The sequence below is a fragment of the Opisthocomus hoazin genome, chromosome 8 (assembly GCF_030867145.1).
Source record: "Opisthocomus hoazin isolate bOpiHoa1 chromosome 8, bOpiHoa1.hap1, whole genome shotgun sequence".
Lineage (NCBI taxonomy): Eukaryota > Metazoa > Chordata > Aves > Opisthocomiformes > Opisthocomidae > Opisthocomus > Opisthocomus hoazin.
Genome location: NC_134421.1, coordinates 42,894,143 through 42,920,873, shown reverse-complemented (window position 1 = coordinate 42,920,873; position 26,731 = coordinate 42,894,143). Strand labels below are relative to the sequence as shown.

At 37.1% G+C, this 26,731-nt stretch overlaps 1 protein-coding gene across 5 annotated transcripts in view; it reads left to right on the top strand.

Annotated features, from left to right (window-relative positions):
• IMMP2L (inner mitochondrial membrane peptidase subunit 2) overlaps positions 1–26,731 on the top strand; it is a 507,930-nt gene that overhangs the window by 319,315 nt on the left and 161,884 nt on the right. For 3 of the 5 annotated variants that reach the window (XM_075428260.1, XM_075428255.1, XM_075428256.1), the window contains exons 4-5: positions 15,223–15,288; positions 16,739–16,825. The exons of 1 other annotated variant lie outside the window; for it this stretch is intronic. In XM_075428260.1, coding sequence (XP_075284375.1) covers positions 15,223–15,288; positions 16,739–16,825 — 153 coding nt within the window. The remainder of the gene's footprint in view (positions 1–15,222; positions 15,289–16,738; positions 16,826–26,731) is intronic. One more of the 5 variants, XM_075428257.1, reaches the window with a different exon arrangement.

Below are 26,731 nucleotides of genomic sequence, written 5' to 3'. Positions count from 1 at the left end.
TTGAGATTTAGTAAAACTAGAATTCACTTTGTTCTAACATGGATCTGCTCTAAAAAAAAAAAAGATACAAAAATGGTAAGTAACTTGTTTGAACTTTTGCCTCATGCATAGAGGGAGGAGAGCGAGGAATGCATCAACAGAGAGTGTGAAAAGTGCCTGTAAAGTTTCATTTATCCTTTCCCCCTCCTTTCTTGTTTCTTCTGCCAGTCTCTCCCTTTTCTAGCAATATACTGAGCAGCTTATCATTTACTTGGAGAAAAAGGTGACAGGGACCTTCTGCGGGAAACTGTCACACAGGATTCGGTTTGACAGGCTGGATGGGGCTAGGGCTGGTTTTGCTGCTGCCTCAGACTGAAGAACTTGTTTTGGGTGGAACAACCAGAGCGGACTGTAGCATGGAAAGAGCTGGGAAGCAAGTGTGCAGACCAGCCCCGAGGCTGTGTGTACAGCTGGGGATGAGAGGGAGAGCAGATTGGCCTTCACAGAGAAGGGGAGCACTATCTGAAAACCTTGTAAACTGCTTTGTGTGAAGGGAAAACCATCTGTAAGTATAGATATTTTACTCATTCGTGCTGTTCGCTGTTGATGACACTTCTGGTTTATTTCAGCTTCCCTTTTTAATTTTTTAAATAAATACATTTGTCATCACACAAGACAGGAAGTGTCTTGCCACTCAGAGTCCTGAAAATCTCATGGCAAAAGCCAACAGGGGACACTTTTATTCTTGACAAACTCCTCAAAGTTCTTTCATGCCTGCTCAAGTGATCAAAGTCTCTTAGAGCAATGTCCTCAGTTACTGTGCAGGGCCCCTTCTGCTATCTGTGAAAGCACACGAGCAGAGGATAATGCAATTAGCATCAAATGGATCACAATGCTTGATGATCTGCTGACACAGAAGATCAGCTTTTGAGAAAGAATGTCATGTGGAAAAATACTCCCTATTAAATTCCCTATTGCTGCTCTTTGCCAAATCCTCATACGCAGGTCATAACTCCTATTATTACAAGTATTTCTGTCACAGTAGCCAATCTACGGTTATTTCAGCCTGACTTCATCTGCAGGGTGGACACCTGCATTTAATTGTGGGCATTTTTCCCCAAGTGACATCTAAGTTAAAAGCAGTAGGTGTGAAGAAAAAACTCAAAACTTAGGTTGGTTTCTTTTCATTGTGAGAGTTTTTAGCAGTGTCCAATTGCCTTATTGCTGTTCTTTTTTTTTAAGCATATCTTGTAAATTTTGCAAATGGCATTTTGTAGCTATTGGTTTAAAATATGTAGGTAACTTTCCCATTTTTTATTAGTTCTCAATTTCTTCTGTACTCTACTATAACAATATCAAGTTTTAAACTACATAAATAAATTATCCTCACCATAATTCTCTATTTCTGCAATGTTTTGTCATATAACTGTATACAAGTTCCAGTGAATTTAATGTTATACAGTCTCAGCATAATTTATTTCTTTGTGTGCTTACTGAGCACATAGAAGTTTTTAGGATAATGTCCTAGGGACACTTTTTTAATAACCATGAATAGAGATGCAAATATGTTTCTTAGTTAAGCCTCTGGCTTTACCTTTTATTAGTTGGAAGATAATCAATTTTCATGTTCTGTGACATAAATACAGAAAAAGTATTTATATTGTATGTAACCCTAATTTACAAAAATAATTACAAACAATTCCAAAGTCAAGACTTCTGTTGGCTTCTCTAGAGATCTTTTAAATTGTTGGTTGGTTTGCTTGCTTGTGTGTTTTTCTGTGAATTTACATTGACATACTGTCTCTATTCTTAAATGTTTTTTTACTGAAAAGTGTTTTACAACTATATTAAAAGTATACATTTAGTGTTATTGCGCTTCCCTTTACCTCCCCATTAGTACTTTACTTGCTTTCCTGTGTTATTTAAAAAAAAAAATCTGCTACAGATACTTGTAAAGTAGATGAAACGATATTTTTAAGGAGTTTGTCTTTAATCATTTAATATTAGGATACCTAGGCTAAGCTGGCATCTGGCTTCCTTTGTAGTCTCTGAGGAGAAAGATTCTCCTCCAAAAGGTGATTCCTCCCACTTTAATTGTCTGTAATCTTTGGTGCACTGACTACGCGAGACTTAACTCATCTGGAAGGTTTAGTTTCTTGACCGTAGTAGAGGTTGAATTTGAGAAAGTATCAAGCTACTCAGAAATATCAAGAAAGAGATTTTATCATCTTGTTTAAAGTAACAATGTGCTTGTGGAACTTTAGTGGTTTCAAAGCTAGACAAAAACTTTGGATTCTTTACAATCACAATTTTATTTCCTAAATATTGTGTTAATCTTATCTGAGAAGCTACACTTGGTGTCCAGTAAAGACAATGTGAGAACCAGGCTTATTAACTTATTAATTTCTTTTGAGATAATATTTTGGTTCCTAAGTCAGTGATATCTTTAACATCTAAATATGCATCCAGTACTTTTTTCAATAATTGTGGTGGTGTTATATAGCTGAAATTTTTTTCTGGAACCCCATCAGAAAAGAATAATGATTGAGAATTGCTGCACAATGTGTAGTGTGTAGTTACAGTTAGCATCTTAGGACAGTAACTGATTATTTAATTTTATAATTATTTAATTATGAGTTGTCACTGAACATGGGTCTAATCACAGAATCGAAGAATGTATAGAAGTGCATCTTGCAGCGTGCAAGATTCTTTAAAAATAAGCATAATTTTAAGAATCATGCTAATAGATTATGTATAGATGAAATAGACTATTTCTATCTAGTATCCCATATGGCAACCTGAGAAGGATTTTCAAGCATTTGATTATATTTTGCAATTTTCTGTGCTTTTCCCTGTGTTGTCTGTTGCAACAGAAGTCAGTCATATTTTATTTCCATTACAGAGTAGAATATGTGGGCAGATATAGTAAAGATGAAATATGGCTCCTACATAACAGCATAATGGTTAATGAAACAATGAACATATTGCTGTTGTTGACTTCAGCATAGAAGCCCAGATACTCTCATCCCTAGATTGTGCTAACTTCCTATTTTGAAGCTAAATATTTCTATATATGCTTTCAAAGTCAAAGGTTAAAGTATAGAGTTTTTCAACCCTTTTGGAAAAGGCAAAGATAAGGTGAAATGGCCAGTTAAAACAGCAAGTAATTAATTGAGTCTCTCTGTTAACAGGAAGAAGGTCAAGCGCACAGAACTATTGTGATTACGCAGTCTGCATTACAAGCGGCTGAGTCATTTAACCTCAAAGTGGTTAGATTGGAAGTCTGATAACCAATTAAATGAGATTTCACTTCAAAATACTAACTATGCTTCCAAGTTACTATAGTATTTTGAGGTTTTTCTACGTGACTTGTCATATAGTTTTGCAGTACCAATTAGTTTTATTGCAGTGAAACATTTTAATTAGAGTTTTCAATTTCCATTTTTTTTTAATTTTATTTTTTCCTTGCCTCACTTTAGCTAACTGGCTGAAATTTTTGAATGGTCATTTCTAATGGAGAAGTATTTGATTTTTTTTTCTATCTGTCTTTTTCCTGACTTTGTCTTGTTCTGAAATTTTTCTGATGTACAATTTCAACTGCTGGACCCAAAGTGTAGAAAAGCTTGCTTAACTTTGTCATGTAGGGATTATATGTCTAGTTTACACCAGCGAGAGTCCATAGTTATCCACTGACAAAGATCCAAATTATTTGTGATAACCTTTCAACATCTATGAAAAATGCTAGAAATGTGCTGCTACTGACCTCTCATCTAACAGTGAGGCTGCAACTATAGAGCATGTTGTAGATATACCAGGGAAAATTCAGTTGCTTTGAAAGTATGCAGATCTCTATTCGTTTTCCTTCAAATCTTTCTTCATCTTTTCTGCTAAATAGCTTCTGGTACCAGGAGATATATCATGGATGGGTATTTACAATGGAAGGTAGTTTTTTTCTCAATGTATTATCCTTGGAGACATACTTTCCTGCTCTGCTGGAAAACTAAAGACTAAATCAGAATGTAGAGAGGAGCTAAGGAATGGGGGCCCATGAGAAAGGAAGAGAAGGAACAAGTGTGGATATCCAAGAATTGCAGAGGTTGAGAGAATTGTTTACATGTTCTAATTGTTGCATGGCTATATAGCAAAGGGTATGACTGCTTTACTGAGGCCTTATGTAGGCAATATATTCAGATTGTTATTTTTGTTGTCACTCCAGTCTTCAAAAAGGGCAAGAAGGAGGACCCAGGGAACTACAGGCCGGTCAGCCTCACCTCCATCCTGGGAAAGGTGATGGAGCAGCTTATCCTGGAGGTCATCAACAAGCAAGTGGAGGAAAAGAAGGTTATCAGGAGTAGTCAGCATGGATTCACCAAGGGGAAATCATGCCTGACCAATCTGATAGCTTTCTATGATGGCATGACTGGCTGGGTAGATGAAGGGAGAGCCGTAGATGTTGTCTACCTTGACTTCAGCAAGGCTTTCGACACAGTCTCCCATAATATCCTCCTAGGGAAGCTCAGGAAGTATGGGCTGGATGAGTGGTCGGTGAGGTGGATTGAGAACTAGGCTGAATGGCAGAACTCAGAGGGTTGTCATCAGCGGTGCTGAGTCTAGTTGGGGGCTGGTAACAAGTGGTGTCCCCCAGGGGTCAGTACTGGGCCCAGCCTTGTTCAACTTCTTCATCAACGACCTGGATGAAGACTTGGAATGTACCCTCAGCAAGTTTGCTGATGATACCAAACTGGGAGGTGTGGTGGATACACCGGAAGGCTGTGCTGCCATTCAGCGTGACCTGGATAGGCTGGAAAGTTGGGCAGAGAGGAACCTGATGAGGTTCAACAAAGGCAAATGCAGGGTCCTGCACCTGGGGAGGAACAACCCCATGCACTAGTACAGGCTTGGGGCAGACCTGCTGGAGAGCAGCTCTGTGGAGAGGGACCTGGGTGTGCTGGTGGACAACAGGTTAACCATGAGCCAGCAGTGTGCCCTGTCTGCCAAGAAGGCCAATGGCATTCTGGCATGCATTAGGAGGAGTGTGGCCAGCAGGTCAAGGGAGGTTCTCCTTCCCCTCTACACTGCCCCAGTGAGGCCTCATCTGGAGTACTGTGTCCAGTTCTGGGCTTCCCACTTCAAGAAAGATGAAGAGCTACTGGAGAGAGTCCAGCGGAGGGCTACAAGTATGGTGAGGGGACTGGAGCATCTCTCCTACGAGGAGAGGCAGAGGGAGCTGGGCTTGTTCAGCCTGAAGAAGAGAAGGCTGCGAGGGGACCTTATAAATGCTTACAAATATCTGAAGGGCGGGTGTCAGGAGGATGGGGCCAAGCTCTTTTCAGTGGTGCCCAGTGACCGGACAAGGAGCAATGGGCACAAACTGAAGCACAGGAAGTTCCGTCTGAATATGAGGAGGAATTTCTTCCCTCTGAGGGTGACGGAGCACTGGAACAGGCTGCCCAGGGAGGTTGTGGAGTCTCCTTCTCTGGAGATATTCAAGACCCGCCTGGACGAGGTCCTCTACAGCCTGCTGTAGATGACCCTGCTTCGGCAGGGGGGTTGGACTAGATGACCCACAGAGGTCCCTTCCAACCCCTACCATTCTATGATTCTGTGATTCTGTGTTTAGAGATTGCTCAGAATTTCCCATGATGTTTTAAGGAGGCATTGTTTTAGGTTGTGCACAAACAGTTTAAAATTTAATAAAAATAAAATACTACCTTTCCAACAGTGCGTGCTTGCAATCTGTAATTATTATAAAACAGTACTTTCAGCAACAACAAAATAGTTTTTTGGCAGTAAGTGATTTTGCTTTTTAACAGAGGTTTGACTAAAAAATGCTAATGTAATGTGGAGCTAAATGAAGAATTACAGGATGTTGTTAGAAGTACAGTTCTCCTCATATTTTAATTATATCTTTGTACATATTTTCCACTGGAGCTGCTGAGCAAATCAAGCATCACTGTAACTTATGCCTAATCAGTTGGTGGAACTGCTGTCTTGAAGTACTTATTTTGTAAACGATGGATGAAAAATGGTGAATGTTCAAAATGGTTCACTAAACCGGTATTTATTAGGACTGGGGCCTGCTTCCTCAAATTTAGACCAGAGGGAATCCAGCAGCAATTGAAGAGTGTTTTCCATTTCTCTCATAATCTGCTAGCATTGTCAAAATTAGGTATGATTTCTGCATAAAATTTCTGTTTGAAAAAACTGCTAATCTACTTCCCTTCCTTTAAAGTTATAACACTGTTTAAGGTCAAAGGTGGTTCAAACATTGCTACTGACAGCCGAGCATGGATCCGAACAGTTTTTGTAATGTGGAATACCATTTGGAAAAGGCCTCTTTAGCAGTGGAAGGGGAAGAAAGACAAAGGAGAGAAATGCAAATGACTTCAAGATTTGCAAAAAATTTCCAGTATTTAAAACAAAGAGAAGGGCCTTAGGAATATTTTATGTTAGCAAAATGATAATATGGTTTATTTCTCAATCTATCAGTAGAAGCTAAAATATAGTTAAGGTCAATTAAAACAGAAATAGGTTTTGTCAGGTAAACTTGGTATGTTTTATCAATAAAATTACAAAACAACTAGATAAATATAAATTTGATGAAGGCCATAATATAGTATATTTGGTTTCTTCAAGAATTCTTTTTACTACCACATAATATCCTGATCTAGAAACTTGCCTTATGTGGAATTCATGTGGGCCACATTAGACAGATTATGAACAGGCTCAGTTCAACCGTGAAGATGCAGATATGGTTGGAGAGACATCTGTGAATGGTAATGTTTCCAGCAGATTGCTTTGTGATCCAAAACTAGGTACTGGTTTTCTCAATTGTCTTCACATTCATGGGCTAAGCTTGCAAACAATACAGAGATAGACAAGGCAGTAAATAATAAGGCGGCCATGTCATTACAGCATGACGTGAATCACATGGTCACAGTCCAAAAACACGCATTACAGAATGTGACATGCAAATAGTAATCAAAACTTTATTGGTTAACTGCTTCAGTGAGGAGTTTACTCAAAGAATGGCTTAGATGTCACTTTTTGTATCCTTTTGACATCAGTTCCTGTGGTGAAAAGGATGAGCGTTTTGTCTGAATATACAAAATAAATGGAATATTAAGAAAGAGAAAAGAGATTTTGCATTGAGCTAGCATAATAAAATCAGGTTACTCCATTATTAAACATAGTAATAATCCAAGCTCAATAACACTAGGTTTTCATGTCTGTGTGCTAAGAAGAAAATGGAAATGATGAAGGAAATTTGAAGTATGTTGTCCTGATCTGATATCGGGGAGGTTTCAATGCGATCCCAGGAGACGAGATTAAGATGCAAATGGAGTCATATGCCGTGCAACCTTGTAAACTTTATTTCGGTGAACCGGGAATCGGAGGTCAGGCGGGAACGGCAGCAGGGAGAGGAGAAGACGAGACAGAAAAAAAAAGGAGTAAAGTCGGAAAAACCCCAGCGGGCGAGGAAAAGAGGTGCGGGGGGATGGGATCAGTTACCACCACCACAGATTCGACAATGTCCAGCGATGTCTGGTCGGCTCAGTCTCTGTGCAGGCGTGGAGGCCCCGGTGAGGGCGGAGCCCAGCAGCGAGGCGGCGAGGAGGAGAGCAAGAGAGAGAGCGAGCTCCAAGGAGCTTGTGCTGCCCTTTTATAGGGGCATTTGCGCATGTGCAGAGCATGTCCGTGTACGTGCAGTTCGTGCCATGCGTGCTGCCCGCTTAGACAAGTCTGCTCTTGCCCGTCCATGCGCTACTCTGTGCGCAGGCGCTTTCCTGCAGGTCATTGTGGCAGTTTTTTCAGAGGCCAGGAAGAGATGACAATGGCAATGTCGATACAAAACCAGTTCGTAGCGGTCTTCTACATATGGTCACAAAAATGGTCCTGCAACTGGAAATCTAACAGTATGCTAAGAAATTTAAGGAGTTCTAGCTGACGAATCCAAGAGAAATTTAAGGAAAACTATTCTGCCTAAATCTTTCTGCATGAAGAAGAAATAAGATGTTGAGGGTTTTTGTGCCTTGGAGGAGAAGGCATGAAATTGAAATTGAAGTTGGATAAATTCAATTTTGAATGCAGATGCAATTTCCTAATAACAAGGATAATTAAACTTTGGAGTAATTTCTCTGCATGCTAGTCTCATTGTCACTCAGAATGTTTGAGACAAGATATCATAACCTTGTCTAAAAATGCTCTATTATACAACTAAGTACTATCTAAAAAGACAGAAAAGAAAAAAGAATATCTGTGGGCTACAGCACTTAATTAAGGCAATCAATATGGTCTCTTCTGGCATCAGAGCCTGCATCCCAGAAACAATATGTTGTTTTTTAAGGTATCAACATCATGATTCTTCATATATTTGAATAAGACTAAAGGCTGTATATAGTTAGAAGTGAAAAATAATTTATGTTGTAAGGTACCTTTGGTGATTATGTAGTCCTACCAACCACTGAAGGGAAGTTCAACTCTGAAGTTGGGTCAGGCTGCTCAGAACCTTGTCCAGTCAAGCTCTGTGATTGTCAGCCTCTGGGCAACCTGCACCACTGCTTTATCATGTGCAATGTGAAAATTTTTCTGGTATCCAGCTAGAATTTCCTTTGCTGCAACTCATGCTGTTTGCTTACTTCCTCTGCTGTGCACCTCTCCGAAAAGTCTGAATTCCTAATCACTGGTTAGGTAGATGACACTAGCAATTACATTCTTTGTCTCCTCTCTAATCTGATTGGTCCAAACTGAACATAGATATTGGACCTGGTTACTGGATACATTTAATGCAGCATTTCCATAGAAATTGACAACAGGAATGACAGCAAAAAAGAATAAAATAAGTGTGATCACTTTATTTTTCTCCACTATTATATTGTGTGTTATTTTCCACAATATAGAAATTGTCTCAGAACGTGTGATGTAATTAGTTAAATGTTATATTTATTATGAGATTCATTAGTTCTGTAGGTGTATTAATACCATTTATTCTGGACTCCATCTACATTTTAGTAACTACTCTGGCTATTTTCTGGATCCTCATAAGGATAAAAAAGGAGATATACAACTAATTTTTCATCCTGCAGCAATTCTGGAAATTCCCAGAAGTGTAAACCATAACTGTACTGGAATTTTTGATCAGACAGGAATTAGTTTTGGGAAATGAAGAGGTTGCTGAGAGAATGGCTTTGGAACACAGTGTTAGACTAACATCTCAAAAGCTCCCCCTTATCCTGTTTTATGGACTTAAATCCTCGGTATCTGGATTAACAGCGTAAATAAAAGCAGAAATCACGTTTCTGAAGAAGATGGCTTTCATTATTTCAGCCTGTTCATGCTGTAACAGCACACTGTTCATTGTTTCAGTTGCCTCCATGTAAATGACGATCAAATCATATAAATCTCAATCTGAAGTACACTGAGAATAATCTGAAGGCAAACTTCCAGCTGCTGCCTAAAGTCTTGTTTCTATCTCATAAAAATAAATCCATTTTCTAACAGTAATATACATATATGTGCATATACATAGATACATACGTGTAAACAGTGCAAGCTTCAGGCACTTTTCACTGTGACTTTTTAATAAATACCTGTTATTTGTCCTGTTCTAGAAAATGCTCAGTTAGTATCAAAATTCCCATAATTTTCAAAAGCAAGCACAAAACCCATGCAGGTTGACTAGTATAATAGATGGGTAACATTAAATGTATTTAGATCATCAAAGCATCTAATTCAAGGTATCTTTCTAAATCATATTAGCTGCTTTTTCATTGTGGGTTCACAGTATAAGGTCCTGTTTTCTTTTTTTAATGCATGCACACAGAAAATTTGAGTGCTTATTCAAGGAAAAAAATTATTGTATGTAGTAGCATTTATTTAGCTGGAATTTACTGTTATTCAGGTCTAATTTCTTTCTACTTTTCGTGATAGCTATTTTGCTAATATCTGTTGAAAAATATAATTGCTTTTGATGTGTCTGTTGTGTTTCTGAGCATCAAACATTGTGTTTGATCACTATCCAGGGTCGGTAGGTTACTTTTTTTTATTTATTGCAGAGACTGCACGCTTAGCAGGGAATGATACTACATAGCATTTGGGGATACATGTTAATACATCCATTTGGAGAGTAGAAATAAATCAGCTGTCTCCCTTCACCTATCTTCCTGGGATCTTTGGATATAGCCTAAAAAGCGCTCTCTCTTTCTCTAGAAAAGGCTGTAGAAATTTCAGTTTCAAGCTTTTAAGCGTAATTTGCTATGGGCACTCTTGAGAAGAATATAGTTAGGCAACTCAAAGAATAAAAGAAAGGACAAATAACACATACAAAAAGTGGAAATACTATGAAAATTCTGTGACTAATCAAATGTTCATTAGCTTGTGGAGCAGTTATTTCAAATTGTGCTAAGCAGTAGCCGTTAGAGCAAATAAATAATCCAAACGATGGAAAGGGAAAGTTTAGGATCAATATTGTGCCTGAAGTACTCCGTTGCTCAGTCAGGAAAGGAGAAAGCCTGCAGAGAATTGTCAGCATTTTTATCTGACAATCACTTGCTAAACAGTGGATTTTCCTGCTGGCTGTATCGTTCCTCCTGTCTTTCCTGGTGAACATGTTTTTTAGTACTGCAATCCCATACTGTTCAATACAGGGTTGACGATAGAAGAATGGATGCTGGTATAAATTTATGTGTGTCTATATAGATGTGTGTGTGTGTGCATATATATATGGATTTTTTTGTAGGGGCATATATTTAAAAATAAAAGAATAAATAAATGTTTCATTTTTATTGAAGAAGCAATATTGAGGTAATAACTAGGAAAGGTTGTCAGTGCTTTCCCGAAATAGAACAAAGTGTCACTTTCTAATAGTGATTCAACTATTATTCTATCTCTCCTCAAGGCACTGCCTCTCTTATGAACTTATCAATTATTAGTTTATTTCAGACTGTGGTTTGGGGGATGCATCGCTGATAAAACCCGGCTGAAGCCATCTGACCAGTCTTCATCCTCTCGATGTTTTCTCTCCATGAGGACATGCAGTGTGTCTTCAGCTCTGAAAAACATTTTTTTTTCTTGTAAAAAGGAAACTGAACTCTATAGCTTTTCTGCCAAAGTACGTCTTTTAAGTTTAGAACTAAATGTGTGTGTAGGGAGAAGGGTGTTCCTGTGTATTCTGCTTTTGTTTTTTTTCCAGCAGTATCAATTGGATAGATAAAACGAGACCTGCCCCAGAATAGTGTGGAGACTGGAGGTTAGAATATTGTATCTTGAAGTACTTGCCTGGGAAAGATAAGGAATTTGAATCTGTCCTAAACACTGGGGTAATCCACTTGCACCTCTACTTAACCTAACTCTCTCGATGTCTTTTCAACAGATGGCCAAACGTGAGAGGTTTTAATCCAAAGTTAATGATGTCCTGATGACATGGGCATTTGTTTTAATTCTTTTACTGTGGTGGAATTGCTCGTTAGTTTTTTATGGAAGCTGGGCGTGGATGAGGACCATATAGCTGAAAGTCAATTCAGAATGATGCAAACATATACAATTAGGAGAAGGAGCTAGGATTGCTACCAGCAGCAGCTAACTGTGACAGGTTGCTTATGCTCAGTTGCTAAGACTGCATCTGGAAAACCACAAACAGATACATATCAAATGTCTAATTTTCACTTGGTAAATTGTTTATCTTAAAACTCTGAATCTGGATTTTGATGTCATGATTCATGTCTTTGTGCATGAGGCTGGGATTTCTGCATCCCACTGTGCATAAGCAAATTAGAACAAATTAGAATTTATTGCTAAGGCAGAGTGAAATGTCCCATTGTCAAGTGGCATTTCAGACAGAGAGGATCTTGCTCTTTTGTTCTATTATTTGCAGCCAGCCATCAAGTGATCTGTAGGTGAAGTTTAAAGAATTGTTTAAAATATTCCAATAAAATAAAAAATGTTTCTCAGTGTTGGATGCTACACAGACCACTGCATTCTTTTGCATTATACAGTGGTCATTCTCCTGAAGTGTTTGAACAGAGACTACTGCTGTTTAAAGAGAAGCTGGTAATGATGAGTTATCCTCAAACTTGATGGCTTGAGGGACACACTGCAGGACTTGCCTGTTTTCCACTTTATGAAAAAAGGAAAAGTGACTAAGAGTGGTGTAGAAATCAATGTGCATTTAAGAAATGGATTTATTTTCCAGTCTTGTTTTTCCTAGTGTATTCCTGATGTGCTACTTGTGCATTAATATCTGTGGTGTGCTTGATATTGTCATAGTCATTCTGACTGTTTCTACTTGCACTTCTGTCCCTAATTCATGCACAGTCAAAAATTATTATATGTAGACGAGGAAATATTTTTACTGAGGAAAATTTAACTTTTCAAGAGGCTGAATTAGAAAATGGTCAAGGAATGGTGGCTGCTCTGTGAAACATCATGTACACATCTGACTGGTAAATGTGTGGATGGTTGTTACTAATTCATATTACTGATATTTACATCTTTTGAGTGCCGTCTTTGGAAGACCAAACATATTCATTGTATGTAAGAAATCTCATCTTTTCCTATACAATATCACTTAAAAGGAACATGCCTGAATATGACCTTTCATATAAGGAGAATGAAAAAGCATAGTGTAATTTAGGAGAGGTACAAACAGGTAAATCATCAGTTTCTTCTGTTTTTCTGTTTCCTTCTGTTTTAAACAACTCCCATTTTCAAGGGTCATTGTTTGTTACCTCAGCCTCATACCAGTGACAGAGAAGTACTAAGCAATTACTGGTTACACGATTTGGGGCTTTTTTTTCTCCTTCATCTTTTAATTTGTTCTATACTGGCTGTGGAATTTCAAAGACAGAAATTGCCTTTATCTGTGGTTTTGTGATTTCCATAATCAATGAAATCCCAGAGTTACACTAAACTCCTTTCAGGAAGGCATCAATATCCATCACTTCAGAACTAGTCTCTCTTACCTCCTGTTCAATCGTTGTGGCTCTTGAAGAAACATTCTCATCGCCTCTTGAAAATACTTTGTTTAAAAGCACCCATGTTAGTGGGCAGTTCGAGCCTGGCACTCCCTCTCTTACCAGTCCTTTGCCATTTTCATGAACTATAATTAGGACATTAGCATAAAGTTTATTTTTAAACTATTCTGGCTTCAAATATTTAAAATATTCGTGATTTATAGTAACAAGGAATTCCTTGCAGTCTTTCTGAGAAATTATATGTTTTGGTTAAATATGTCATTACTGGCAGAAAAGTAACCACTCTTAGAACGAATACTCATATCTCAAGTTTAAAGTGATGTTTATTCAAGGTCATTACAATTTTTTGGCACAAGGAAGGCAAATTAAGGGAGAGCTCAGTAATTACAGTATTATATACAAAATAATCAAGTGAAAATGCTTACATGGGGAATTTCAAAGAACCTTTGAAGTAAGGTGTTAAACCAGAACAGAATTTTGAAAGAGCAAACTTAAAATTTGTTTTCATTCAGTCTTTAAGAAATGTACAGTTCATTACATACATTGTATATTATTTCCATTACTTAAATTTTACATATAGAATATTACAATCTGAGCCTATATGAATTACAAATTAACTCAATTAGCAGTAAATTTTGAAAATATTTTTACTTTATAGTAGCTTGTAGTAATAAAGGGGTGTTGTTTTTTCTAGACTGTGCTGTCACTGAGAGGTGGTTAATGCTCAAATAAGTGTGCATTGAAGTCTGCTAGGGAGCAGCATCAGAAAGTACTGTGGACACTTCAGATATTTGAATCATATGAGCATCTAAAACTTTATTATTTCCTCTCAAGACTGACATGTAAAATATTATTTAAATGTGTATTCTCAGCCTGATAAAGAACATGAAAGACAAGACTGAACTTGAATATACATCTCTTCGGGTAACATTAATGCTAAATAATATATTACTGTAAATGTCATGATTTGAAAATTCTCGTGATGACTAGTGAAGAAAATTATGGTCCTTATTTATGTTCACTGCTCCACACTGCTTTTTGAAAATATGGGTTTCAGGCTTGGTGAACTGTGAAGTGAAACTATTTGATATTTTCAAATTCAAAATTATGTTTCTTGAATTTTTTTTCATTACATTGAAATGTAAATATATTTCAAATATCTTGACACACACAGAGAAAACCAAACCACTTTTAAAATGTTTGGAAAACTTTTGTGGCTTCGTATTAAAAAAATTGAATAAGCCTGAAACTATTTTTATTTTTAACTTTTGGAACTGAAAGTGAACAGCAAATGCCTTTAGTCATGCAGCAGTGTGGACAAGTTTTTCATCCAGATTCATCTCAGCTTTGCTTTTTAAGGAAATGTAATCTTGGTGTGCTACCAGGTGACCAGAGGTGAGCTCAAAGGTACTCATCTGTTGCGAGAATGGCATGACCAATTTTTTGGGGAATGAAAACTGTAATATAAAGCTCTTCCGATTGCATGTCTAGCAGGCTGTACTTGGGAGTCTGATATATAGAACTCAAGCATCAGCAGAAAATCAGAACCATTGGTTCCTTTACTGACTTTCCTATATACAAGCAGCAAATGAAAAGAAATTTTTAAATAACGAGAAAACACTCTACTAAGTTTGCATAGGTAAACAGCGAAAAGCGAAGAATGAAAAAAAAAGAGGTCAAGTATTTAGAAAAGAAAGCTTATAGGGAAATAACTTGAAGTGAAAACATGGTATTGTATTAAGCACCTTTGGATACAGCTGAAATTCAGAAGATTTTACAACTTTTCTTAAACGTCCACAATTCCCTAGGCAAGGTTTACCTAAATTACTGATATGTATTAATATAACATAGGAAGATATTTTTTCCCAAAGTGAATGAATTACATTAATGTTTAAACACAATATGATGTTAATGTTTGATGGGGAATTCAGGTTTTAGTGCATTCATCTGTTTGCAAAGGTACCCTCTTCATTGGTAGTGGGACATTCTACTTTCAATGTTGTGGAGTGTATTTTTCATGATAAAAGGTATGTTGATTTTTGTGGTGTTTGTAAGCAGGTCATTTTCAGCATCTGCTTTTCAATGATGATTTGCAATGAGAGTGCTTACAGTAGCTTCACTTCAGGGTGGAACATCATGATTGATGGTATACCAAAGAGAACATGGAATCTCCTAATGACTTTAATAGTGTCTATTTCTTTGTGGAATTTCTTTTCATTTTCTTAAAACAATGGGAACATTACTAATTGTATAACCTTATCCCCTGTATCAGGTCTCCTAGAAACCCTGAACAGAAGATCATTAAACGAGTGATTGCTCTTGAAGGAGACATTATCAAGTAAGTATTTTAAGCCTTAGTCTCTGAGTCTTTATTGGAACAGTGCAGGTTTTCAGTGGATTTTAAATCAGTATCCTAGACAACGAAATCTTTCTAGTGTTTTCTTTCTATCTGTTCTTAAGAGGGATGTCAGCACCTGACTCCTTTTTAATGAGAGGAGAAATGTAACACAAAACTGCTCACTCTCTCATGAAAGGTACATGGGTGCAAATTATGCTGGTTTCTTAGAATATCTCTGCTACGTATCAAGCAGGTAATTGTACAGCATTTTTTCAACAAGGTAATAGGACTGTGATTTTTCATTTAGAGAGTCCAGCTGCTGTTTCATACTGTGGTTGGTAAATGAAAGTAGGGGTTTTTAGGGTTGTTTCTTTGTTTGTTTTGGGTTTTGGTTTTTTTTTTTTTTTTATTTTTGAGACAAAGATCCCTCATAGATTACTGCCTTGACCGCAGGTTGTAGGAATCTGTAGGGAATATGGTGGAACTGATTTGGAGTAAATTATTCTATCAGAAAAAAATTGTAGTAAGAATAGACTCCAGAGTACTTCAATACTTGGTTTACTCTGACAGATAGACTTTCCTACTGGGGCTGGTTGGAAATAAATTACTACTAGATGTAAATCAAAAGTTTTTGTGGGAACAGTATTATTTTGATGAAAATGCTTGTTTGAAAGGATTTCTTTTTCCCAGGTACAGAATAGAATTGGCATAGAGGTGAGAGGGTAAATCCCTAGTTTCCCACACTAAGATATGAATGACCCTGGGAGCTCTCTGACAATATGGAAGACTGAGACTCAATTCATTTAGATAATGATTCTTGGTCTGGTGTAGTGAACACTTAAGAAGTACTTGGCAGCTGCAATTCAAGTCAAGGATTTGAGTGTGGTCTCAATGAGCCCTAGATAACAGCAGCACTGTTGGGCTGTTGAGTACTATAGAATATGTCTGTGTCTTTTTTTTTTTCCTCTTGCAGTTGATATAATTTCTGATTTATTAAAAAATTCCAAGTCATCTCAATTTGAGAAATGAAAGTAAATTCTGATATTTCTGTTGAAGCAAGATATCTGAAATAATAGACAGTAAGAAGATAATTTGATGTCTAAAACCTATGGACATCTACAGCTAAAACTAGCTATCACTTTAAAGAACTCAAAACATAGGAACAGTGTGTGCTACTGAGTGATGCCTTTTATAGACCTGTGTCCTTAAGAAGGTACTTGTTCCTTGATGTCATTGATATTAGTGCTGTAATACATATAAGACTGTTATTCATGATTCAGTATTCCTCATTCATTTCTGTGGCAATGTCAGAAAGAGATAGCAATATAAAGCAACTTCAATTATTACTTTTCTCTGTTCTATATTATTAACATATTTGTCTGAATTTTTGAAACTGAATGTAGTTTTTGATCACACAGAGGACATTTAATAATCTAAATTCCAACTGCAGGAAATTATTTATGCTCTACGTTCAAATGCCTGAAGACTCTAAACTTTTCATTAACTTATGTGGATGTTCTTGGCCAAATGGACAAAGGTATGGGACACAATAGCTGTGAGAGTGTGTGCAGAGTACTAATAAGCCTGTAGGTTAGTGAATCACTCATGGGTACAGAATACTGTACGATCATCCTAATTTGTCTTTGGTAAAACAGGTTACATTAATTTATTGATATAAATAGTAATCTCAGTAATTCAGATGTGCATTTTTTCTATTTGAACACATGAAAATTGTCCCAGAGCTTTTTGTTTTAACTGTAGAAACAACTAGTTCTTAGCTAAATAATAAATTATTGGACTATTGTAACTTGATTTTATTACATATTATTGTCCCTTAATTGTGTATGTGTGGGAAATAAAAGTAATACTTGCCACTTTTCATAACACTAGGGTAAAGCAAAAGCTTAGACAATAAGATAAAAGAGCAAAGCTGGTAAGATTGTTCTAAAACTTACTATTTTTATAACGATACTGCAAGCAGGTATGTGACTAGGATATTTGTGACTGAAACAGACAACTGGTAATTGAAAGTATGCATAGAAAACATAACTAGAAGATTTCAACTTCTATTTGATGTCTGAAAACTGTCCTTAGTATAAACCAAAAAAAATTGGCTTTGATATCTTGAGATTTTATGTCTATATATTTTTATATGTTGAATTTTTTGTGATCACCATAAAACGATGCTCTGAATGAAGTTGAAAGTAACAAATGTACAAATATGTATCTGAAAGTATGGGATTCTTCCCTACTGTTCTGACTGTTTTTCACTGTGGGTGAAATGTGATGCACAACTAATATATACTGACCTTAGAGGAACATTTGAACATCCTTGTTCCTAATATCAAGTCTTTGAGGTGGAGTATATATGCCTGTACGCTAAAAAATCCACTTTAAGCCTTTTGCTGCTCCATTGATCAATCAGAATTCCTTCTTGCTAAGAAAACATCCAGTCTCACTGCAGAGCAGTTGTTTCAGTTCCATGGTACAGAAAAGTGGGAATCATCATTTAGATATGATGGGGTTCTAGCACTTAGGGGCTGTTTGTGGATATAATGGTTTTGCGGAGAGGTGGTGGTTATATAGAGAGCTGTGTTGTGTTGGACATTTTATCTGGAGGACCAGTGAAATGCACGAACTCTATCTGTTACTCACAATTATTGAGCTGGAAGGTATTTTCATTTAATGCTCCATGAGACAGGTGATAGAGAATACGGTCTGTGAGTCTGTAGTTATGCTTCCATAGGTGAGTGAATTATCTTTATTCGATCTATTTGTTGCACTGTTAGGGACAGTTTGTCACAAGAATGCTGTGTTTTCTCATGTTATCAATTAAAATAAATTAGTTGGCATTTTACTGTCTGTTAATTACTGAAAGTAATGAAAGATCAAATAGAGCCATTAGTATTTGAGTTCAGGTGTTCTGACTACACAGTATAAAAATCATATTTTTCATGTCTTCCATTCTAAAAGCATTAAATAAGATAAAAATTGTGACATTTTGAAAATAATAATGACCGAGTTCTAGTTTTTTAAAAGAAATGTAGGTGAGAGATCTATAATGGGTCCATTTTGACCTTTCTTTTTGTATTTTTCAGGTAGTCAGACATTATGAACTACATAGTACTTCACCTTTTGAAATGTGCTTTGAGGGGTTGAAAAATGCTACAAAGTCACGGAATAAACTTTCTGGCATTTCAGTTTGCTGGTCTTGTTTCCAGTCTAGTTCATAGGCCAGGTGAAGTGAGTTTTGTAGCGTAAATCCCTGGAAGCGAATAGAATAGAACAGAATAATTTCAGTTGGAAAGGACCTACAACAATCATCCAGTCCAACTGCCTGACCACTTCAGGACTGACGAAAGCTAAAGCATGTTGTTAAGGGCGTTATCCAAATGCCTCAACCACTGACAGGCTTGGGGCATTGACCACCTCTCTAGGAAGCCTGTTCCAGTGTTTGACCAGCCTCTCCATAAAGAAATGCTTCCTAATGTCCAGTCTAAACCTCCCCTGGTGCATCTTTGAACCATTCCCATGCATCCTATAACAGGGTACCAAGGAGAAGAGCTCAGCACCTGCCTCTCCACTTCCCCTCCTCAGGAAGCTGTAGAAAGCAACGAGACCACCCTCAGCCTCCTTTTCTCCAAACTACACAAGCACAAAGTCCTTAGCTGCTCCTCATAGGACATTCTTTCCAGCCCTTTCACCAGCTTTGTTGCCCTCCTCTGGATGCCTTCAAGGACCTTCACATCCTTCTTAAATGGTGGGGCACAGAGCTGCACACAGTACTGAAGGTGAGGCCGCACCAACACTGAACACAGAGGGATATTCTCCTCCTTTCACCATCTGGTCATGCTGTGTTTGATGCACCCCAGGATGCGGTTTGCCTTCTTGGCTGCCAGGGCAAATGTAGAACATGCCACAAACCTATAACAGGTAATTTAATTTGGATAAGATAGTAGAACTTCATCCTCAAAAGAATTTAAAGTATAGACAGAAAATCGCCGTTTAGCCCTTCAGAATTAATCTATAGGTCAGGTTGTATATAGACAACATTGCAAATTGTAGCTGCCATAGATCAGGTTTTGTTTTGTCTTCCATGGATTCACAGGGGAGTTAACTTTAAGTGGGAAATCATTACAATGGTTCCTGAACACAGTTTAAATGATAATTCTTCCAAAAGACGCCTTCTTTTAGAAGTCAATATAATCTAATTTGTTAAAAATTAATGTTGGTATTATAAAAATTTTTTAATAACTTGAAAGTAAGCATTAAAACTCATTTATCTTAAATGCACTAGTGGAAGTTCAAAAATCTATAGTAATCTGTCACAAATGAGTTATGGTATGTTTTCAATAACAAATAAATGAAGGTTTGTGTGAAGTAATGTATTATTAAAATTTAGATTAAACTAGTAATACTTAAAATTAAGTCTGTTCAGTAACATGCTGAACTAATTTGTTTTCCTTCTGTCTGTCACAGTTACACAGGTCTGCAGGATCTTGGTGTGCCAATTCTATTTCTTTCATGTAATTGTTTGCTTCTTAATACTGTATCTGATTTAAGAATGATTTGTGAGCCCCTAGGAAGAGTAATTTTAAAAAGTTTTGTCCAGGGATATTGTTAGGCTCTTTAGCAGTCAGTGTCCTTTGGACTGAATGCTTCAACAAAATGATGTTGCATTCAAGTGTTGCATCTTATCATACAAAATTGCTCTGAAGATGTGTGTAAGGAAATATTCCTTGTTTCTCAAAGCATGACAACACGGAGATAGATCATTATATTGTTAGACTGTAGGTCTAAACCAAGCCTCAGTAACTTTTCGACTTTTACCACAAGGTCCATCATTAAATTGCAGAAACTATTGTCACAGAATGTTAGGAAGGACAGAGATATAAAGGGGTTTATACAAGGAGTAGAGAATTAATAGAAATAAAGCCCAGCAGCAGCTACTAAATGCAGCAATCACAGTCTGACTTCATGCACTCCTGTTGTGAAGTTCATGCAGGTGGTTGTATTTCTTCCAGTCCAAGAACCCATGCTGCCTTAAAATGTAACCAAAATCTGGTCATTCTGTCCACTTGTTGGAGAACTTTTTCAGCTTCAGATTGTTCCCTACTCCATGCAGGTTTTTGTTTTTTTTTTTTTTTTTTTCAGAGGGGAGGTGGTGTCCAGTATCCCTTCAGTATGAAAAAGAAAATCAACAGGTTTTCTTACTGTTTTTTTCACTGAAACAGCTCAATTTCGTCAGACAGTTGTGGCCGCTATTTGTTTTCACTGAGGACCAAGAATGGTTGTCCAACAAAACAGCTGTCTTCATGAAGAGACTCTGCTACTTGACAGCAACTTGTGTTAGATTGTACCAGAAAATTACTGCCTACCTCTAGGAAGCAGAATAGCCTTCTGAAAAACTCAGACTTTGCCAGTGTCGTGGCACAAGGATGTCTCTGTATGTAAGAGAGATATATACACGAAGACCTCTGGTAACTGGTGATGTGGTAAGGTACTGCTTGCAATGGCTCAAAGTTAGAATAGCAAAATAGCAAAATAATAAAAGACATCAAAAACTAGGAATCAGAGTTGATCATGATACGCAGGCTATGTTTATGGCTGTATCCTCTTTCTTTCTTCCTCAAAGTCCACTGTCTCTAAGTTGTGGTTATAGATCTGAGAGTGTGGGGGTCCACACTGACAAGAGTGCTATTGGGATCGACAGAAATGAGCATTGATTGTACTATACAGAGGCACAGCTCTGTTGTCAGAGATTACAAATTTTGGAACATCTTTCCTTTTCACTCACTAATTGCCATCTTCATATTGTGCTGTCTTTGTATTTTATGTACTTAAAAGAAGTACTAGTAGTCAAACTACTCCTCAGATGAAAAACCCTTTGTCTTCCAAAATATTTTTACTTTGTGGACATGTGTACAAAATGCATATCTCATAGGATTTATGCAGTTTATTTTGTGCCGCTTATTGTTGGGTACTGATGGGATTCTTTTAAGCCAATGAAAGCTTTTGTTAGGTTCCAGCTATACTGCTCTGTCATGACTCTTCAGCATTGATTGTATTCTTCCAAGTCTCCTAAATAGAGTTTCCATTGATTTTGATTCCATTTCCGTATGCAGAGTCCTTGCATGGCTGGACTCCATTTCTGCAGATGCAAATGATGGGAATGTATAGTGGTACAGTGTCTTTAAGCTACAAAAACAATCTGAAAAACCTGGGATGAAGATTTTCTGTATTCACAATGAATTTCTAAAGTTCTATAGATCTTTAGGCCCAGAAATGAAGGTCCACAAAGCTGAATTTCTAAAATTTGGCATTCTTCATGCTCATTATAAAATATGGAGAAATATTTTTGCTTTGTATTAATTTTTGGTTGCCTAATATTTGAGGAAGGTGCAGGAAGAGTCAGAAAGATTAAGAATAGAAAGTTGAATTTCAGTAAAAAATGTACATATATGCTATCTGTTATTTTCAGAAAATACATGTAAAATAATTTTTCATAAACGCAAAAAATATGAAAATAAAAAAAATGAAAAGACATAGTTTTCCAGACTAACGTTTTATTTTTTTTCCTACATTGGAAAGTGTAAGTATAAATATTATAGCAGTATTTACTCATTGCTCCATGCAGTAAGGTCTTCATTCCTTTAGTATCTATAACCTTTTAAAGACATATTTTCTTCTTAAGAGTAGAGCTAACAGCAGTAAGATTGCTAAAAGATCATGTTTATCATCAATACCATTCCTCTGACATTTCATTTGGTTTCATTTGTCAAAATTCACTGAAAGCAATGGAGTTACACTGTAGATCCAGTGTGACCTCTGGAACTCTTAATACTAAAGGAAAAAAGACAGCACAATATGATTCTCTGAGATTGTACAGAATTTGCAGTGTCGGCTTATAGCAAAAAGAAACAACATACCCTATTATCTCTGAAGTGAGGAGGTTTGATTTGGACAACTCTAAGACGCAATAAAAGAGAGACCATCAATAACACTAGCTTTCACAGAGTTACTATTCAGACTAAACCCAAAAGTACTAAAAATTGACTATGCAATTGCAATTGCAACACATCCTCAGCTGCTCTCTATTAGTGTGCATCTGAACCAAGACACAAATGACAGCTGCATCTACAGGAAGGAGAAAGGTTTTTTTTTTATTATTTCTTCCTTTTTTTCTTTTTTTTTTTTTGTTGTTTAATTAGAGAAACAACACTTTAAAATGCAAAAAGCAGCATCTCTTTTAAGACGGCATATCTGTGAACACCGTGCGTAACGAATCTCGGTGGTGTTCAAAGACTATTTTAATCTGCCAGAGTAATAAACAGTAGGGAAGGTTTTTAAATGCTCTGTAGGCACCTTGGAGTAACATTTCTCATGGCTTTCAATAAATCCCTGTAGTTATGCAGCCCATTGTTATTGTGAAGTATATGCCAGTATATGCAGGAAGGGTGTCTGCAGACACTTATTGCCAGCATTTGCTGTAGCCATGTAAAGCACCAGTCTCTCTGGTGCTAATGTATATTACAGAATTAAGAGAAAACAGGCAGACAAGCATTTTGTGTCTTTAACATTGAAAACTACAGGGATGGAGAACAGAAATCTGAGGGAGGAGTTGGGAAAAGTACAGTTGAAGTATCATGGCCTGCCTGGACTGTGTTTACACGAGGACCTGAGAGCATGTAACTTCTGCCATTTCATCCCCCTGTTGGTCAGTTGTGAAGGTCTCTGTAGTGCGAATATCCAGCAGAGTAATGATTACCGGTTTACTTCTCCTGACTGGCTTCCATGTGCTTGACGCCAAGTAGAGACCAATGTAAGAACAGGTAATACTACTAATAGACAGGTTTTTATTTATATGAAAGCCTTTTAATAGGTTTTAAACACAAACATTGTGAACAGGGCTGTGATACACACAAATGCTGTTTTAGGAAAATAAAAATACCGTTGTGTCGTAGACCATGTATACATTTCTGTGTCCAGTTTTGGACAGGAAAGACATCAATTATCTGGAACAAGTTCAGCAGAGGGCCCCAAGCCCTCGAGCTGATCAGGGGCCTGTGGCACTTGCCCTGTCAGGAGAGGCTGAGGAAATGGGACTTGTTTCAGCCTGGAGAAGAGGCTTTGAAGTCACCTAACAGCAGGCCTCCAGTACCTATGGGGAGGTTAAGCCAGAAGGTGGAGCCAGGCATAGTGGTGCAGTGGGCATAACTTGAAACAAGAGAGGTTCAGGCTGGATAGAAGAAGAATTTTCTCCATGAGGATAGGCAGGCTGTGGGACAGTTCCCAGAGAAGCTGTGGTCTCCGTCCTTGGAGGTGTTCAAGACCCAAATGTATAAAAACCTCAACAACCTCACCTGACCATTTAGCTAACCCTGCTTTGAGCAGAATGTTGGACTGGAGACCTCCTGAGGGCCCTTCCAACCTGAACTATCCTATGATATCTGATACTAATTTTCAAATGCGTTAGGCCACATTTAGAGGAACATTGTCTTTGTTAGAAGCTTAAACAAGTGCAGTGTATTAATCTCATTTAAGAGAGAATGTCTTTTTGTAGGCATTTTCTTTAAACACATTTGATTTGTTTCACTGAAAGTTGATTTGCTGCCAAGACATCAGATGGTTAGAAGAGACGTGCATACAAGTATAATCATCTCAATGGGAATCTCAATAGATTGTCTTTATGAAGATTTTAAAAAAAGTGAGCAGCAAGTGAATAAAATGCAGTAACATTTTAAAAGCCCAATAGTTAATAAAATGCTTTAATGTATTTTAATTTTCACAAATTATTTCCTTTTGGCATCTAAGCTACAGATACAAATGTCATTGGTGGTCTGAAATTTGGCACTGAAATCCATACTTAGGCACCAGAAGAAAGGATGTATTTAGTAAAAATGGTCTTAGTCCTGAGCAATTTGGGACTTACTCTTTGCAGTGTTTAGATGGCTGCTTAAGTAGTTTCTGGATAGAAGTTGAGCTCCATGTCAACTCTGATGCTCATCTCTATGTATCACATTAAAAGCTCAGTATGACAAGAACAAAGATGGGGGTAGGAGGAAGGAAATAGTATTAAACCTGTTTTATAGAAAAGGAAGCCAGGATGAAAGATGGTGTTGTAGGCTTATGCTCATATACGAAGTGTGTGGGACAGCCATTAACTGAACTCCCTGGGTTCCTCATCTCAGAAAATGTACAACACTTTCATGTGTTTGTCGGCAGCAGATTTTTCTAGATGTACTGGAAGGCAAACAAGGTTCAGAGCCCGGTAATTCTGTGCACTTAATTCCTGTAAATCGAAAGGACAATTTTTATTAGCTTGAGAAGTATTAGGATCAGAGATACTGTTATGTTTGCAAATTGAGGGAAAGCATGCTGAAACAGAAGAGTCTACTCTGAATAATCCAAATAAATCTTACTGATTATTTCATTGTGCAGCCACGCAAAAGTCCTCTTTCTATCGTACTTGAATATACTTAGGGTGCTGAACTCAGCCAGTGCCACAGTGAAAGAGTTGTATCCACCTACAAATAATGAGTAGAAAACTATCTTACAAACTAGACTCAGTATGAGGTTGTTTCATTATCTGCATCATTATCCTGGCTTCAGAGTCCCAAATGATGAATTTTTTTTGTTTGTTTTCTTTTGTCTGAATTCCTTTGTCTCCTTTGAAGGAAGAATTAAGCAGACTTTCTGTTTGTTTCAAATCAAGTAATGGTCAGGTAACTGCAAGTGACAGAGTTGGTAATTTTTAAAAGGTATTGCTTTTCTCTGCTTCCCTTCCATTTCTACACACAGACACACACATCCCCCCTTTCCTCCTTCCTTCCGTCCCCCGCAGCTGGAGATACTGCTCCCTCATGTGATTCATTTAAGCTGACCATGTCCATGATACTACTCGAGTCTAATGAAGAAGATTAATTTCTTTCTCCACTCCTGTAGGGAAACAACAGCAGTTGCAGCACTTTTGATGATGTATATAAAAAAAAAAGCATAGCTTGCCTCCAAAATGTTCTTCCTAAATGCTCATCTTTCTGATGCTTTCACCTGGGCCCCCTTTTGGAGCTACTGAAGGCAGCTTAAGTGAACACCATGTACTTGGCATTGCAATGAGCTGACAGGGACCACATGTCTGCTTACCAACTCCAGCTGAAACACAGTAACTTCTTAAAAGGCACCGACAGTGCCATTTGTGATCGCTGAACATATTCTCATAGGATCAGAGTCTCAGCTGGTATGGACCGTCTCAGCTCTGTTAATGTTAAGGGAAATAGGCCAATTTAGTCTAAAAAAAAATCTGGTTTAAACATTTTTTGGGATAAGAACATACCTAAAGAAAACATTTTATGGGATATGAGCATATGTAAAGCATAGAAAAAATGTCACCTCTTCACAGATTTACAGTTGTTTTTATACATTTCATATTTTTCCATTGAGTGGAGTAATAATTACAGAGTTCTACACAGAGTGAACTGATGATGCTTTATCTCTTTTTTTTTAATTTAGAAAAATAGTGTAAAATTTCCAATTTGTCTGCTTCTTTTCTTCATTAGATTTACAGCCTGACAAAGTTTTTTAGTGCCAGTGCGTATTGTCTAGCACAGTTTGTCAGCCATATGCAATAACTGCCCATGTTTTAATTTGAAAATTTTGAAACTACAGTGTTTGCTATTATGTAAAGCTTGGAGATATATGCTGGCAGAAATATTAATTGTAAATTGTTCATTTAAAAAGATTGCCTCCATAGTTTTGCACTGCAAACTGATCTCAAAATGAAGACCTAAATAGTTCACAGTAGCAGAAATAATAAGGGTTTGAAATGGATCACCACAGTGGTTATTAGATTCAAATGAGAAGAGGAGGGAAAATGACTATTATCTTTTTTTATTATTACAGAACTGACTATTGTTGACATTCTGCTTCTGTGAAGTAAATTGTGTGATGAAACTGTAGTGTATTTTGGGTATAATATGTAACAAGTCATTAAGTGGGGTCTCCAGCATCTGTGCATAGGAGAGGCAAAAATATTTTCTGCTTTACTTTAGTCTGTTGGCAGTGATTGCACAAATAATTTCTACTTGCTGACCATTATGCCACAAGCTTTTTAATATGCAGCCAAGAATTTATTATGATGAACTGTATGTCATGTATTTCTAGAACTTCAGGTATATCCCAGATAGCAAATCTAATGACTAGGTTTCAATTTTGTATATATAGCAAAAATAAATTAGTATTTAATCATTTATTATGAAGGGGAGCAAGTGATAAATGCTGAAAAAGATTGTGATAGGATTTGCTATAATTGAAAACCGAAGCGTAGTGCTCTAATAGTAGAGGTGGGAGTCTAGTAAGTGATGGACCTCTAAAAGAGATAGAATAGAATAATGGATGAGAAAATCAATGAACGGATTAGAAATAGGTAGGTACGTACCTACCTAAA